Genomic DNA, 15,900 nt, shown 5'->3' with positions numbered 1-15,900 from the left:
TTTATGACGATCTGTCAAACGTTTTGGTCTGCTTCCCCCTCTGCTCTGCGCTGTGGCGTTGTGTGGTGGTTGGTGAGGTTGGTGTGCTAGTGGTGTGCGCAGCACTGATAGGTGCAGATCCCTTTTCCTTTTTTTTTTACGTCAGGGAAATCGTACGTCCACAAGCTTAGCGCAATCTCCAAAAACAGCAGCCCCTAAATCCCGCTGCCACCACCACCACCAGCAGTCACCCAATCATCAGTCAAGTATAGGTCCATAATTGGGCTGGTCTCTGTAGGTGCGTATCTTCGGAAAAGGCAAAGACTGTTGTAGTAGGACAACCTATGTGGCCTATGATTGGGAGGCAGCATCTTCTATTATGTAACACAGATAATTACTCGTAATAATTTAATTGCTGATGTTTTCGACTGGGCAAATTTGATTTGACTGTCAATCTGACTGACAAAATCTATCTATCTATCTATCTATCTATGTATCTATCTATATCCATTCATATATATATATATATGTGAATGTATATATATTTATGTATATATATATATATATATATCCATTCAGCCATCTATTTATATATAAAAACTTAATGACATGATCAATTTAAATATCTTAGTCACCCAGTCATTTAATGACGTCAGTGTATTTGAATGTCTTGTTTCATTTTTTGGATACGTTTCAACTGCGAATGAGAACAAGAGGTAATTGTACACTTATTCCCAATTAAGTCAGCCTCCTCCAATACTGTCCGATAACCGTGCATTTTATTGCAGTTTTTCTATAGCAAAAAAATGTTTGAGTTGCACTACCTACTCTGCACTGAAGATGGCAGTGTGTGATCCCTAGATGGCAGCTCGCTGCCTCAGCAAAAACGGAATCACAACTTCCGGACAGGAGTTTTTAAATCAAGCTAGCTAGCAAGTTTAGCATTCTGACTACGGAAATACAGCGTATATTGCTGAATATCAGGTACAAATTTTTATAGAATTATATTATTGTGTTTATTTACCACAACTATGTTTGAGATAAAGTTGCTTTTATTCAAGAAAAGTGATAAGGCAGAGAAGGAAACACCCTAACGTTATGCGCTAGTCCATTCTTTGTTCCACTAGCCATCATAATGCTAATGTTAGCATTGCCATTGATGCATTTAAGTTAAGACTTCCATGGAAGGATCATGATAATTAAAAAAAACGATATGCATGTGTTTTTTCAATCGATAGTTTAATCCTCATATGTTCGAAGAGATCCCTCATTGCCACTCTGGTTTATAGCCTGCAGGTTAGCTGGGTTGAACACCAGCCAGCTGTCTCAATGAGCTCCAAGAGGAGAAGAGCAACCTCCCCATCCAGCAGTGTGAGCGGCGGGGGCGATTTGGATGATGCGTCCTCCACGCCTGGAAGTGGTAGAAAAAGAAGAAGGACTTCTAATATCCCTACCGTAGACCCGGTACATGAGCCGCATATCTTCTCTGTTCAACGACATTCATTTTATGTGTTTAGACATTTGGTTTAATTCATACTAGTTGTTCTTCTCTTTTGAGTTGCTAACTTTATTTGATTTTTCCACCCAGATTTCTGTATGCAACGAGCTGTTTAACACCATCAGGGACTACAAGGATGACCAAGGAAGGCAGCTTTGTGAATTCTTCCTTCGGGTTCCGAAGAGAAGGTACATTTTTATTCTATTGGTCGGAGACGTACTCACACAGCACTAAATTACCACTTATTCGATGTATGCCTTGCTTATATGGGCTCCTTTTACTTCCTTAAATACATCCAATTGTAACTTCATATTCAGCATTATACAAAATTGTAATTCTGTATTTAATTCATGGTTGTTGCATGTGGTTGATCATGGACGATGCTCATTTGGCCCTGTTGTGTTTAAGGAATCAACCAGACTATTATGAGACGGTTTCCCAGCCTATCGACATGGCAAAGATCCAACAGAAACTTAAACTGGAGGACTACCAAGAAGTGGAGCATCTCACCGCCGACTTCCAGCTCCTGTTTAATAATGCCAAGTCATACTACAAGGTAGGATGACGCTGCCCTTTTAAACCAATAGACAATAATACCGCCGATAAACATTGAGTTATGTTCTGGAAGGCTACCCACTCTCCCTGTGTGTTCTCGCCCGTGAAGCCGGACAGCGAGGAGTACCGGGCCGCCTGCAGGCTGTGGATGGTGTACGTCCAGACCAGGACCGAGTTTGTGCAGCCTGGAGACGGGGACGACGACGATGACGACGACCTGCTCGACAACACAGGACTCTCGACCGAGGACGAGGTGGGGAGGCTCATAGTCCACGGTGCGATAGGTCGATATCGGCCTATCACAGATAACTATTGGTATCCGCGTTTGTGTTTGCAAATGTTAGAAACGTTATATATCTATATTTTGGATGTCAGCCGATAAATCATGATCTGTATTTTTTGGTTCTCTAACATCGGTATCCTCATCGCCCCTTAAAATCCAGTATCGGTCAGGTTCTAGTATTTCATATACAGTCTGGCAGATTTTTATTCATGTGTTTGTGTTTATATGAACCAAAATAACAATATACTGCCGTTTTGATGGTATCTCAAGTAATGTAGCCTGACCGTATGAGGTGATTCATATAATCTTGTGAGATTGCATGGTACAGTGTTTTACATCATTGTGTCATCTCTTGTTTGCATCCTAAATGATCAATCTATTCGGAGTAGTGAAGATGATCTCAATGTTTCTCTCCCAGACCCCGACGGCATGTCGGAAAGAGTCTCTGGAGCAGCTCCTAGAGGCTGTGGTGTCTCACGCAGACCCCGCAGGGCGAGTCATCAGTGAACTCTTCCAGAAACTTCCTTCCAAAGTGGTGAGCTCTTCAGCATTTCCCTGTGGGAACGTATTCTCTAGTTTTCTGAAGTTGTTTTTTCTAAATCCCTCGTGGTCTCGTTTAGAGAATTGTTCTGTGCTTGACTGTTTCATTATTTTTCACCAGCATTATCCAGACTACTATGCAGTTATAAAGGAGCCCATTGATCTGCGAGCGATTGCTCAGAGAATACAGGTAACGGAGTTGCTCTAATTCTCAGTCACATTTTTAACGTATTGCCAACGTTGCAGATTTCTCCTGTCTGATATAACAACGTCCATGAAGTGATGCACGTGAACTCTGTTAATGCAGGGATGATCATTCAAATGTTTTATTGCTAATATATTACACTTCCATAGATTGGATACTATAAAAGTATCAATGCTATGGCCAAGGACATTGACCTACTTGCAAAAAATGCCAAAACGTACAATGAACCCGGATCTCAGGTCTTTAAGGTAAATTCAGTTTCGTTTTTTTTGTTCTTGTTTCAGTCTTTTTTTTTTTTTTACATTTCATTCTTAAATATTTATCATTGGATTAAACTGTCGGAGGATCTAAGCTTAAAGAAGGCTTCTTCAAGCTCCCGTCATATCCCTTTGATGTTGCCTCTCTCCACCTAGGATGCTAACGCCATCAAAAAGGTCTTCATGCAGCGGAAGACGGAACTCGAACACGCCGAGCCGACAAAGTCCAGCGTTCGCATCAGGTATCCTACCCACAGAGAACACAGTCGATGACTCTTCGGCCTCCGCCCAGACGTGTCCTCATGCATTGCGTGTGCTGCTTCTCTGCACTACTAAGAAACCGCAGGTCGGCCCAAGGCGACCGTCACTCGGGTGTCAGCATGTCCCTGCAGTACGGCTCGGAGAGCGAGGACGACCCCGTGCCCGCCGGCACGCCCGTGCGCTACGACGACCCGGACCTGGAGGGCGAGGGGCCGGGCTCCGGCGGGGACGGGAGCCACCCGGTCTTCCAGCTGTACGACGCGGTGCGCCGCTGCCGCAACAACCAGGGCCAGCTGCTCTCGGAGCCCTTCATGCAGCTGCCCTCCCGCAGGGAGTACCCCGACTACTTCCAGCAGATCAAGAACCCCATCGCTCTGCAGCAGATCAGGCAAGTGCCGGGACACTCTACGGGTGTCTGTGGATTTGCCATCAGGGTGCGGCAATTTCGTTGACGAAGCATGCAGGGTCCAGGCGGGGGATTAACGAGTCAACCGCTTCTCTCCACAGGGAGAAGATGAAGCAGGGCGAGTACGAGAGCGTGGAGCAGATGGAGGCGGACCTGAATCTGATGCTGGAGAACGCCAAGCGCTACAACATGCCCACCTCGGGCATCTACAAGCGCGCCCTCAGGCTGCAGCAGATCCTCCAGGTGCTTACTTTCTCCAACTTCTCTTACCTCAAACAAGTGATGCTGGAAGATGTCCAGCCGGTGGTTACACAGGCACTCTCGGGTGTGATGCTTACAGTCCATGTGTGTCGTTGTACCATGTCGACCTTTGACCTGTGCTTGTGCTTTCAGTTGAAGAAGAGGGACGTCCTCAGGAGGGACGACGCGGACGAGGACAGCATCCTGTCCTCTGACGCTGGGAGCACCAAGAGGAAAAGGTATGCCGCCTTTCAGAAATTAACATTCAACTGAATAGTGGTTCCAAATACATAGCAATAATATTGCTGTGGTTTGGTGTATTGTTAAAAATGGCAGGTACAGGTAGGGAATATGGTTATTGTAAGATAAAACTAGTAGATATAAAAGAGGATTGAGGATTTAAATACCAAGCTGACAACCCGCAGACGGCTGACATTTGAAACAACATTTAGAAACGGAAAAATAAGAAACTAACCAACAGAATCCTAAGAACCAGGATCCCGGTAACGTCCTCCCGTCTCCCTCTGTCCCAGCCATAAGAAGAACATCAGGAAGAACCGCATGAAGATGCTGTTCAGCGCCGTGATCGACGCCAAGGAGGTGGGCACGGGGCGGCGGCTGTGCGAGCTCTTCATGGTCAAGCCCTTCAAGAAGGACTACCCCGACTACTACAAGGTGATCCTGGAGCCCATGGACCTGAAGACCATCGAGCACAACATCCGCTCGGAGCGCTACGCCAACGAGGACGCCCTGCTGGTGGACATGAAGCTCATGTTCCGCAACGCCCGCCACTACAACGAGGAGGGCTCTCAGGTGGGCACGGCAGCCATGGCTACGTCGGGTTTAGTCGGCAGGGGGGAAAAAAGGAGACATTTGACCTTTTTTCTTATTTATGTGTGATTCCATTCATAGGTTTACAACGATTCAGACGTCCTGGAGAAGGTTTTGAAAGACAAGCGCAAGGAGATGGGAGCTCCCCCCGAAGAGGAGGAAGTGGGCTCGCCGAAGCTCAAGCTGAGTAAGTTCGTCACTTTTTACTTAACATTGAGGTCAACAATTGTGTCATTCTGTAGTGCAGGGAAATTCGTGTGTCAAGGCATGTTGGCGAGAAGAAGCTTCTACTCTAAAGTAGCAAAGGTAGTCTAGGCATAAATATGAGGTGCAAGGCAAATCGATTTATGAATCACTTTTCATACATGAGGCAGGCTTCAAGTGCTTCACATCGAATTACAATAAAATGAAATGCTAAAGTAAAAAAAAATTAAGGGTTAGAAAGATGCATTGTAGAAATTGCATTGTATATAAGATTTAACAGAAAGCTAAAGCAAAATAAAAAAAATGCGTAAAAGAAAACAAAGGCAAAGATAGAAAGTCAAAGGCGCGGGTAAACAGGCAGGCACCCGTTAACGTCATGCCGTCAGCTCCGCGGCGCCTTTCCTCATCTCCATGACCCCCCCCCCCCCCGCGCAGGAAAGTCGGGCGTCTCCCCCAAGAAGTCCAAGTACCTCACCCCGCTGCAGCAGCGGCTCACCGAGCTCTACGACGCCGTGCGCAACTTCACGGACCGCCGCGGCCGCCGCCTCAGCACCATCTTCCTTCGGCTGCCGTCGCGCGCCGAGCTGCCCGACTACTACGCCACCATCAAGCGGCCCATCGACATGGAGCGCCTGCGCAGCCACATGCTGTCGGGCCGCTACCAGGACGTGGAGGCCATGGTGGAGGAGTTTGCGCTCATGTTCAACAACGCGTGCACCTACAACGAGCCCGAGTCCCTGATCTACCGCGACGCCCTGGTGCTGCACCGCGTGCTGCTGGAGACCCGGCGGCAGCAGGAGGGCAGCGAGGACTCGGGCGCGCCGCCGCTGGTGCCCCTGGTGCGCGAGCTGATCCGCAACCTGTTTGTGTCGGTGCTGGGCCACCAGGACGAGGAGGGCCGCGTCTACAGCGACTCCCTGGCCGAGATCCCCGCCGTGGACCCCGAGGCGCCCGAGAAGCCGGCGGTGAACTTCGAGGTGGTGCGGGCCAACGTGGAGCGCGGACGCTACCACCGGCTGGACGTCTTCCAGGAGCACATGTTTGAGGTGCTGGAGAAGGCCCGCCGGCTGCACAGGTAGGGAGTCGCACTTCCACACTTGCATTTACATCCTGTTCTGAATGAATACAAACACTGTCTATGTTGAACATTTATCTTACAAACCAGATTTCCTTTTGTGATGGCCTTGAATCAACTCTTAGGAAATCCAAAGCAACTTACAATTTAAGTGAGAGCAGTACAAAACATTACTAGTGCCGCAGAGTTTCCAAAACCACTGGTCAGAGTGCATAGTCTCTATAGGATTGGAGAGCATGTATTTTATAAGAGGAGCTTCTAACTTGGTCCTGGTTTTTAATCTTTATGGTCTGTGAAGGTTCATTTAAACTTGTGCGCAACTTGCAACCAAACAGTCTCCATCATGGTGCCGAAGCATGAAAACACCAATGCAGAGGGAGATGGTGACATCCTTAAGGAACGGGTATTTATTATTTTCTTTCGCAGGACTGACGCGGAGGCCTTCGAGGATGCGGTGGAACTGCAGCAGTTCTTCGTCAAGATCCGGGACGAGCTGTGCAAGAACGGAGAGATCCTCATGTCCCCGGCACTGAACTACACGTCCAAACACCTGCACAGCGACATCGACCAGGAGAAGAGGGAGAAGATTCCCCTGGAGTTTGAGGATGACAAACAGAAGCGAGAAGAGGAGAGCAAAGGTACGGCTGGGTTTATGCAAGCGCTCACTTCTCTTACAGGATGCTTATAAATCCTATTGGGTATGTAACATTTCCGATAGAGAACTGTACATTTCGGACACGTGTTAGAAGAGAGGGGACAAAATGTCCCTAATAAACCTTCTACAGGCTCCTTTATAGGGCGTGCCTACTTTTCTGTATGTGTTGTTGGATGTTTATCATTATACATTTTGTCACCTGATGTTGGATTTGCCAGATTTTTCGGATTTAATATCATATACATTTATTCAAACCAGCACCAACATGCTTGTTTGAGTGTTCAGATTACATATATGATACGGTAAATATACATGCTAATATTAAGTGGCCCTCCTTCGCTCTCCATCCCCTCCACCACAGACACGGATAAATCCGGAGAGCTGCCGGCGGAGGCGTGGCAGTCGGGCCCGGAGCGCACGTACAGCCAGGACTGCAGCTTCGAGAACAGCACGTACCGCGTGGGCGACTTTGTGTACGTGACGCCCACCGAGGCCAACCACAAGCCCCACATCGTCAGCATCGAGCGCCTGTGGACGGACCAAGCCGGTGAGCCTCGCCCCCGTCCTAGTAATCCCCCCCCCCCCCCCCCCCCCCCCCTCAGCCAGACGGCTGGGACGGCATCGCCTGGGGTGCCCTCGAGGGTGGTTGTCTTATGTGGTTGTCCTGTGTGTCTGGGTGCAACCAGGCGAGAAGTGGCTGTACGGCTGCTGGTTCTACAGGCCCAGCGAGACCTTCCACCTGGCCACGCGCAAGTTCCTGGAGAAGGAGGTGTTCAAGAGCGACTACTACAACAAGGTTCCCATCAGCAGAGTCCGGGGCAAGTGTATGGTCATGTTTGTCAAGGTAAGATTTTACATTTTTTCAGTTTATTTTGTCAAGCCCTTGTTAATCACAGGTCCATTCTCAAATGGCTTAACAGGCCATCTATCAATGACGCCCCCTAGCTCCCCCTAGGGGCGAGGAAATACTCCATTAACTAGCAAGGAAGATATCGTGAGAAGGATTGCGGAATGGGGGATCCCTCCTCCCAGGGATGGTTAGGAGGGCAATGGGGGCCATAATTGATATTCACACAAGCAAACATGTGTTTGAAGAAGCCATAGGTGTTTGTTCATGTTTTTTTGGGGGGAAAGGAGTGGCTGATATCGAACAGGGACGGGATAGTGTCGTTGCTGTTGGCCACACCCTCTATAGGCCTCCTTGGCCAAAGACGCCATAAGATCATTCGTCTAAATTTGCTGCACGTTCCTCCTCAAAGAACCGTCTCCTAAATGAATAAATAGTGACTCCCAGATCCTCTCCCCCCCCCCATCAGGACTACTTCAAGCTCCACCCCGAGGGCTACCGGGCCGAGGACGTGTACATCTGCGAGTCCCGCTACACGGCGCGCAACAAGACCTTCAAGAAGATCAAGGTGTGGGCCATGCCGGTGACCTCGGTGCGGCTGGCCCAGCGCGACACGCCCCTGCCCGTGGTGCGCGTGGCCTCCATGTTCGCCAAGCCTCCCCAGGAGAGGGCGCTGATGGACGTGTCCGACGCGGACAAAGGAGGCTGCGTGGACAAGGTGAGGTGGTGGTGGAGGAGGGGGAAGGAACAAGGGGTTCATGACTCACCCTCAGGGTTAGATTAGGAAGACATCAAGAGTATAATTCAGTTAGCCGTTATATCAGCCCATTTGTATCCTAATGTGTGTGTGTGTGTGTGTATGTGTGTGCGCGTGCGTGTGTCTCTAGGAGCGGGAGGACGTCCCGGTGGAGATGACGGGGGCAGAGCCCGGCAGCCAGTACTACGACCAGCTGCGCTACAAGAACATGTGGCTGAAGGTGGGGGACTGTGTCTTCATCCAGTCCCATGGTCTGTCCAAGCCCCGCGTGGCCAGGTGAGAGATGGACCCCCGTCCCCTACGACCCCTACGACGGTCAGACCCCGGTACCTGTGAGGCTAAAGGCCATCGCTGCATGAGGCTCATCGGCTCTCTCCCGCCTTGCAGGATCGAGAAGCTGTGGGTGCAGAACGGAGCCACCTTCTTCTTCGGGCCCATCTTCATCCACCCCGAGGAGACGGCCCACGAGCCCACCAAGATGTTCTACAAGAAGGAGGTGTTCCTCAGCAACCTGGAGGAGACCCTGCCCATGACCTGCGTCCTGGGTACGACACACACACACACAGACAGACAGACGGACAGACAGGTTCCTCTTCTGTTGTCACGTTGATTCTCTTATGAAATATGCTGCTAAACAAAAATCTGGTATAATAATTAGAAAAATGACATGTTCCAATTAGGGCCGTCAAGCGATTAAAAAAATGTATCTAATTAATTACAGGCTCTGTGAATAATTAATCTAAATTAATCGCATACTTACATTTTTCCGAGAAAGTATTTCAAAATAATTTAATTCAAGTAAATGATGGCAGATGAGTCATTCAATGAATAATAGACATAGTAGACTTTAAAGTTCAATGTGTCTTTTATTTAAAACATGTCTTTCATTAACATACGGCGCATTTTAAGATCAAATTAATGACATTTCCATCTCAAACGCCTGGTCGCGTGTGGCTTGACGAGGCTGGCTGCTAGCGCCAGCTTCAGGGGCTGTGGCAGCTCGTACCTGCGAGCTTGCTACCAAATGATTTGTGTTGAGGTAATATTTAAGGGTTGATGAACTCCGGTGATAGGAAAATTCCTTACTACAGAGATTACAGATAACGGTGTTCCTATCTACAGTTCCGTCTGGGAGTTGTTTAAACTTGAATTTCACTTTAATGGGGCCGAGCAGCGTCTTCTCGTCTGCCTCCATTTTGTTCTAAGGTAAATGACGCACCGGGTCAAAGGGCACTATAGAATTTTGTTTGGCTGCATACTTCATAAAATAATCAACAGAAGAGGAGCCTGTGGGAAGTGTGTCGGTTTAATTAATCAATCCCTTAACACTTAATTATTAAAGTAGTTATTTAAGTAAAAACATAAATTGTGTTTTACAAGTGATTTCTTTCACGTCATTCCGTTGAACTGGCTGCGTGACCTGACCTTGTTTTGGGCTCCACACCGTCTCCCCAGGCAAATGCATGGTGGCCTCCTTCAAGGACTACCTGTCGTGCCGGCCCACCGAGGTGCCCGAGGACGACGTGCTGCTGTGCGAGAGCCGCTACATCGAGACGGAGAAGCAGATCAAGAAGTTCAAGGGCCTGAAGCGCTTCTCTCTCTCGGCCAAGGTGGTGGAGGACGAGACCTACTACTTCAGGTCCGTCTGGCACACGGATCGCTGCGGGGTTTATGCACCGGCTATGGCCGCCCACGTCCTCTGCAGCTCTGTGCACTGTATGCACCCACCCATTCTCACTCACTCATTCGTGCACTCACTCAGTCACTCACTCATCCACCCACGCAATCACTCATTCACCATCTCACTCGCCCACAACACACTCACCAACGAAACACTCGGTCACTCTCACACCGACACACTCACTCGCTCATCCACCGATGCAATCACTCATTCACCCACTCACTCACCAATGACACACTCTACTACTCAATCACTCACTCACTCACTCACCCACCGACACACTCCTTCACTCACCGACACACACACACACACTCACTCACCGACATACTCCCACACTCACTCAGTCACTCACTCACCCACCCCCCCCCCACTCCCTCACTCGTCCTCTCCCGGCGGTCCTCAGGAAGCTGGTGGTGCCCCAGAAGGAGGCGTCTCCGCTGCTGAACAAGAAGATCGAGGAGCTGGAGCTGAAGCTGGCCGACGTGGAGGACGGGGACGAGGACCTGGAGGACCTGGAGGAGGACGACGACGCCCCGGCCACGCCCTCAATGCCCCTGATGCAGACCCCCGTGACCATCGACCTGGACGCCACCGCGTACACGCCCTCCCAGGTCTGGTCCTGCGACGTAGGCCGTAGAGAGAGGGGGACGACGCGGCCGTCCAATGTCCGTGGCACATTGAGGGCGCCAGTTGAATGGCCGCCTTCCATTTCTCTGTGGCCAGGACATATTCATGTTCAATTCTTTAATCAAGCTTTGTGAATGTTTTAGAAAAGTAATATTTTATAAAACAACCCAGACATTGCAACCTACGTGATATGAAAATGAACTGGTCACTGAGAACCTGTCTGAACATGGGAAGGAATGTATTGGCTTTATATTGCGATCGTATTTCTTTGGGTGGTCCACTGGGTAGTATTCCCACAGGTGTATCATGGGTAAACCAGTTGGTCAAAATGGGGCCACTGGGGAACCTTAACTGACATGCACACCTTCTACTCCACTGCGGGAAGGTCTTGACCCAACTGTGTGCTTTGGTTTGTTTTGCAAAGCAGTCCACTCCTAAGATAAAGGGCATGTCCAAGAAGGAAGGGGCCAAGAGGAAGATCAACATGAGCGGCTACATCCTGTTCAGCAGCGAGATGCGGGCTGTCATCAAGGCCCGGCACCCGGACTTCTCCTTCGGGGAGCTGAGCCGGCTGGTGGGCACCGAATGGAGGAACCTGGAGGCCACCAAGAAGGCTGAATATGAAGGTGAGGAGGGGGAGGGTGATTGCATGGCAACCCCCCTCAGTAGTGTGTTTGACAAGCGGTTGCCAGATTAGTGTTTGACGTATTATAGCAATAATTGATCATCCGATGTATGTTATTCCCCCCCATATTTAAATGATTTAGTGGTGATGTTAGATATTTATTCTATTAGAATTTGTATTACAGTTGATGTTGCTGCGCTGCCACGGTCCTAATGGGACTGGTGGTTTGCCAACAACCGCCCATTAGACTGGAAATCTGTTGGCCGTGGTCCAAATCTGAATTGTGTTGTGTGGATTTAAAGACCTATTGAAGTCAACGTGTGTGTGTGTGTGTGTGTTTCAGAGCGGGCCGCCAAGGTGGTGGAGCAGCAGGAGCGAGAGAGGGCTCGGCAGCAGGCTTCCCCTAGAGCAGGTACCCCAGTAGGGGCACTGGTGGGGGTGGTGCCCTCGCCCAGCACTATGGGAATGATAAACCAGACCATGCCGCCTGTGTCAGGTAAACCCGCTCACGAGAGTGCCCCGCCAGAGTGCTGCCGCTGGGTCATGAGCCTGGACTGTGTTAACAACCAAACAACCACGGCCCGAACCAACCCCTCCTAATAGTCCCTAGTGTAGCTCTCTGTCCGCACACACTCTAGCTTCTTATTGTTCCAACGCGAGCAGCGCGCGCCTCACGCGCCGACGCTGCACGACGTCTCCCCGGAGAGCCGGGGCCCCCTGTCGGTTCGCCTTCGCGCGGGCGCCCCGCCCACTAACCTCCCCGCCCACGTCCTGCCGTGCGCACGTACCGCCGCATGTCAGCATGTCCTCCTACGTTCCACACGCATGTCACTTATGCATGGCTATGTTTGTTGTTGTCCTCTCCTCATCCCTCATCTCCCCCCCCCCCCCCCCCCCCCCCTCCTCCAAAGGCATGATGGGAGCTTACGGCCCGCCGTACATGCCCATGCAGGGCCCCCACGAGGGCCTGTTGAGCGTGGCCCCCATGCCGCCTCTTCACCTAGGGGGCCTGCCGATGGCAGCCCATCATCTCCAGCAAGGCATGCACTATCCCGGCATGCCCCACCCGGGTAAGGAGCCCCTCCCCCTCGGTTTAGTCTCTCTCCTGGCTGGAGGGGTTTACCTGGTCCGCAGTGCTCCACTCCTGGGTCGTCCAGGCCTTTACGCCCAACACATTCACCCTCTCACCCTCTCACCCTCGTCATTCCACATTAAACCGCCCCTCAGGCTTCATTCACAGAGCAGAGGACCTGGTAGTATGCACGTCAAGCGTTTTCAACCACTCACACATCTCTCTCTCTCTCTCTCTCTCTCGCTGTGCCGTCACATTTTGAAATGCCTTTCTGTAATGGTCTGGGTAGCGCGAGGTACGGGCTAACGATGAGGATCTGGGTTGATGATTTGTACAGGTATGATGGCTCCAGGGATGAACGGCATGGCAGGAAGCCCTAACCCTGGGACCCACTACATGCAGCAGGTACACATCCCCACACAATACACAGGATTATTATTAGGGTGCCAAGCACAAAGTGCGAAGGCAACCTATTGTAATTGTTAGTTTTATTATTATTATTCCGCCACGTTTGACTTACACAGCCTAAACCGCTCGCACGCTTTTTATGAAACTTACTGCAGCTGTAGAGGCTGACTCAACATTAGCAGAAAACAAATCAAGTCAAGAAACTTTGTGTACACATGCATATCCTCATGTTGAACAAATATGCCTCAAGACCCTATGACTTTATTTGGATAGATTTACGACTATCTTGAATTTTGTTACAAACACTCAATTCCCTAAGGATCCTAGGTTTTTAGACGTAGACAAAAGTCCTTTAGCGTTTCATCTATGGACCAATTTCTTCAATCTGACGTAAAGCGAAGTCTGTCCAATAAAGATTAAGGCACCCAGGAGCCATTGACTTCTAAAAAAGGGTGTGGTTTAAAACGCGTAAAGACTTAAATGCTTATATCAACATCAAAGTGGACTCCTATGTTCTTGAGTCCAATACAGAAGTTGTTCAGAATAAAATTCTGAACAAGATAGTCAACATATTTCCAATTAGGGTGTGGCATCGAAATGGGCGTGGCCTGTGACTAAAATCACCACAGTTCATTGACCGAATGTTTGATTTGAGCGTGACCAACTTAGTGGCTGTTGGGGACCAAAGTTCCAATTGCCTAAGTAAAATATTGATTGACAAAACAACATGGCCGCCATGGCCAGTTAACTTAGACCAATCCTCATCAAACTTGGTGTAGGGTTAGTCAAAAAAACATGGGTCAAGATGAACCCCTCCAAATTGTATCCATATTGGACTATAGGGAGCGGTAAAACAATCGACTGAAAATGTAACATCTCCAAATTGTACCCAGATCGGGCGATATGGGGAGTTATATCGATTAACTGAAAATGCAGAATTTGGACGGACGTACTTTCTGAACGTTTTCTTCTACAGTCATAAAATCCGGTAGACATTTGTGTTTCCTCATGTTCAGCAAATGTTCCAAGGAAACCCAGAACCTGGGTTTCCAGGTTCAAAATGGCGGCTGGACGTCCAAATTAGCCCAATCCATGATAGGTGACTAAAGCCGGGGTTAACTTGAGTCAATCATCACCAAACAAGGTCTATTTAAAGAAACAAGGTTAACCAGGCTAAAGTTCATCAAAATAAGACGATAGGGGCCGCTAAAGTAATCAATTGAATACTTAAAAGACTTTTGAAGGTCATGAAAATTTATTTGCCCATCACCATACCAAGCTGAGGCTATTCCAGTGTTGTCAAGCGTATGCAAACAATTAAAGGTCTTAATGGTCTTCGTAACGGTCTTAATGGTCTGTTATGGTCTTAATGGTCTTATTGGTCAGCTTTAGGCTTGGCACCCGTAAAATATTGCTTGCAGCTTTAATTATTATTATCATTATTATTATTATTGTTATTATTATTATTATTATTATTATTATTATTATTATTATTATTATTATTATTATTATTAGGAATCAATGACGACTATTGAAACATTTATGGTGTTTTCAGTTGACATCAGCTGGCATATTCATGTGTTCAATGGTGTAGGTGTCTGGGTGTTTAATTGTCCAATCAAAGGGGGGAAATGCATTCGGTATACTAGCGATTTTTTGTTACGCTATGTATGTTCTATATAGAAAGGAAATGATCTATAATACATTGAAACAACATTAAACTAAGACAATATGATGGTTATGATAACTCATTTTATTTAGATAATCATTAATAACTAAGAAAATACAGTTGTGGTTTTTAATTGCTTGTGCACTGTTCGCCCCCATCTCGCCAACGAGTGGAAGGATTTCGAAGAGATTTCTTAGAACACTGGTTAATGCGTCCTTGGAAAAACATGTAGCCTTACCCCTCGTTCCGAACAATAACCGTTTGTCCCATATATCCCTCAACCGCTGTGTGTTGAAAGAAGTCTAGCTTTAACCGCATTAAGTCACTAACAAATGTATTTAATAATGTTATTATGGATGCTTATAACATACATGACCGTTGTTGTTGTTGTTGTTGTTTTCAGCCTGGTATGTACAGCCCTGGTCCTCAGGCTCCACCCCCATACCCCGGACAGCCTGGCCAGCCGGCCAGCCCCCTGTTCGTAGCCCCCCCACCCAAGACCCAGAGGGTCCTTCACTCTGAAGCCTACCTCAAGTACATCGAGGGGCTGAACTCAGACAGCGGCACTGTGAGCAAGTGGGACCAGACCCTCAAAGGTGCGCCATCCCCCCCCCCTCTCCTGCTCACTTCATTGGTACCTCCCGTGCTTGCGCTGAAAATTGTGTTCGCATCTGAATTTGTGTGTTCGCTTCGCCCCAACAGCCCAAAGACGGGACTCCCACCTGACCAAAGAGCAGGAGAGCCATCTGCCCAGCCACTGGCTGAAGAGCAAAGGCGCCCACCGGACCATGGCGGACGCGCTGTGGCGTCTCAGGGAGCTCATGCTGAGAGACTCGCTGAACATCCGCCAGGCGTACAACCTGTAGAATCACTCAGACCACTTGTAAAACCTGCTTCCTCACTGTTCTTATCATGACACAAACCCTAGCACCAGTAATAATAGACCATAGAGGCAATATTTTACAAAGAATTGTTCAATCATGGATTTTTATATTTATTAGCAGGATAAGCTTGATGTACCGGTAGTTTGTATGTGTGTGTGTGTGTGTGTGTGTGTGTGTGTGTGTGTGTGTGTGTGTGTGCGTGTGCGTGCTTTTTTCAATTATTTTTTAAACCTTGGGAGAATTTGTCTTCACATTATGTTTTGGCTTATGGGCACTGACAAAATAAAATTGTTCGTGCTGTACATATTGAGTGAGTTTGTCGCTTTATTAGGTGTAGTGGT

General features: G+C 48.5%; 1 protein-coding gene across 7 annotated transcripts; it reads left to right on the top strand.

Annotated features, from left to right (window-relative positions):
* The first annotated feature begins 872 nt into the window (after nucleotides 1-872).
* On the top strand, nucleotides 873-15,861 carry LOC307084210 (protein polybromo-1-like). 7 transcript variants are annotated; one of them, XM_079748481.1, is made up of 29 exons: nucleotides 873-963; nucleotides 1,269-1,443; nucleotides 1,568-1,665; nucleotides 1,886-2,033; nucleotides 2,142-2,285; nucleotides 2,734-2,850; nucleotides 2,977-3,045; nucleotides 3,210-3,308; nucleotides 3,474-3,559; nucleotides 3,664-3,966; nucleotides 4,086-4,227; nucleotides 4,378-4,463; nucleotides 4,758-5,037; nucleotides 5,137-5,242; nucleotides 5,695-6,334; nucleotides 6,761-6,972; nucleotides 7,351-7,536; nucleotides 7,676-7,833; nucleotides 8,306-8,554; nucleotides 8,724-8,869; nucleotides 8,981-9,138; nucleotides 10,049-10,232; nucleotides 10,678-10,885; nucleotides 11,326-11,527; nucleotides 11,870-11,938; nucleotides 12,438-12,596; nucleotides 12,936-13,003; nucleotides 15,079-15,271; nucleotides 15,378-15,861. In XM_079748481.1, the coding sequence occupies exons 2-29, from the start codon at nucleotides 1,309-1,311 to the stop codon at nucleotides 15,539-15,541; spliced, it is 4,809 nt and encodes a 1,602-aa protein (XP_079604607.1). In that variant the 5' UTR covers nucleotides 873-963; nucleotides 1,269-1,308; the 3' UTR covers nucleotides 15,542-15,861. The 7 variants fall into 7 exon arrangements, with proteins under 7 accessions (XP_079604607.1, XP_079604605.1, XP_079604606.1 ...); XM_079748479.1 differs by having other exon boundaries at nucleotides 3,655-3,966; XM_079748480.1 differs by having other exon boundaries at nucleotides 3,655-3,970; nucleotides 4,090-4,227; nucleotides 11,329-11,527.
* The last annotated feature ends 39 nt before the right edge of the window (nucleotides 15,862-15,900 follow it).

Source organism: Pollachius pollachius (genome assembly GCF_949987615.1).
Source record: "Pollachius pollachius genome assembly, chromosome: 12".
In the NCBI taxonomy this organism is placed as follows: domain Eukaryota; kingdom Metazoa; phylum Chordata; class Actinopteri; order Gadiformes; family Gadidae; genus Pollachius; species Pollachius pollachius.
This window is presented reverse-complemented; position numbering and strand designations above follow the sequence as displayed.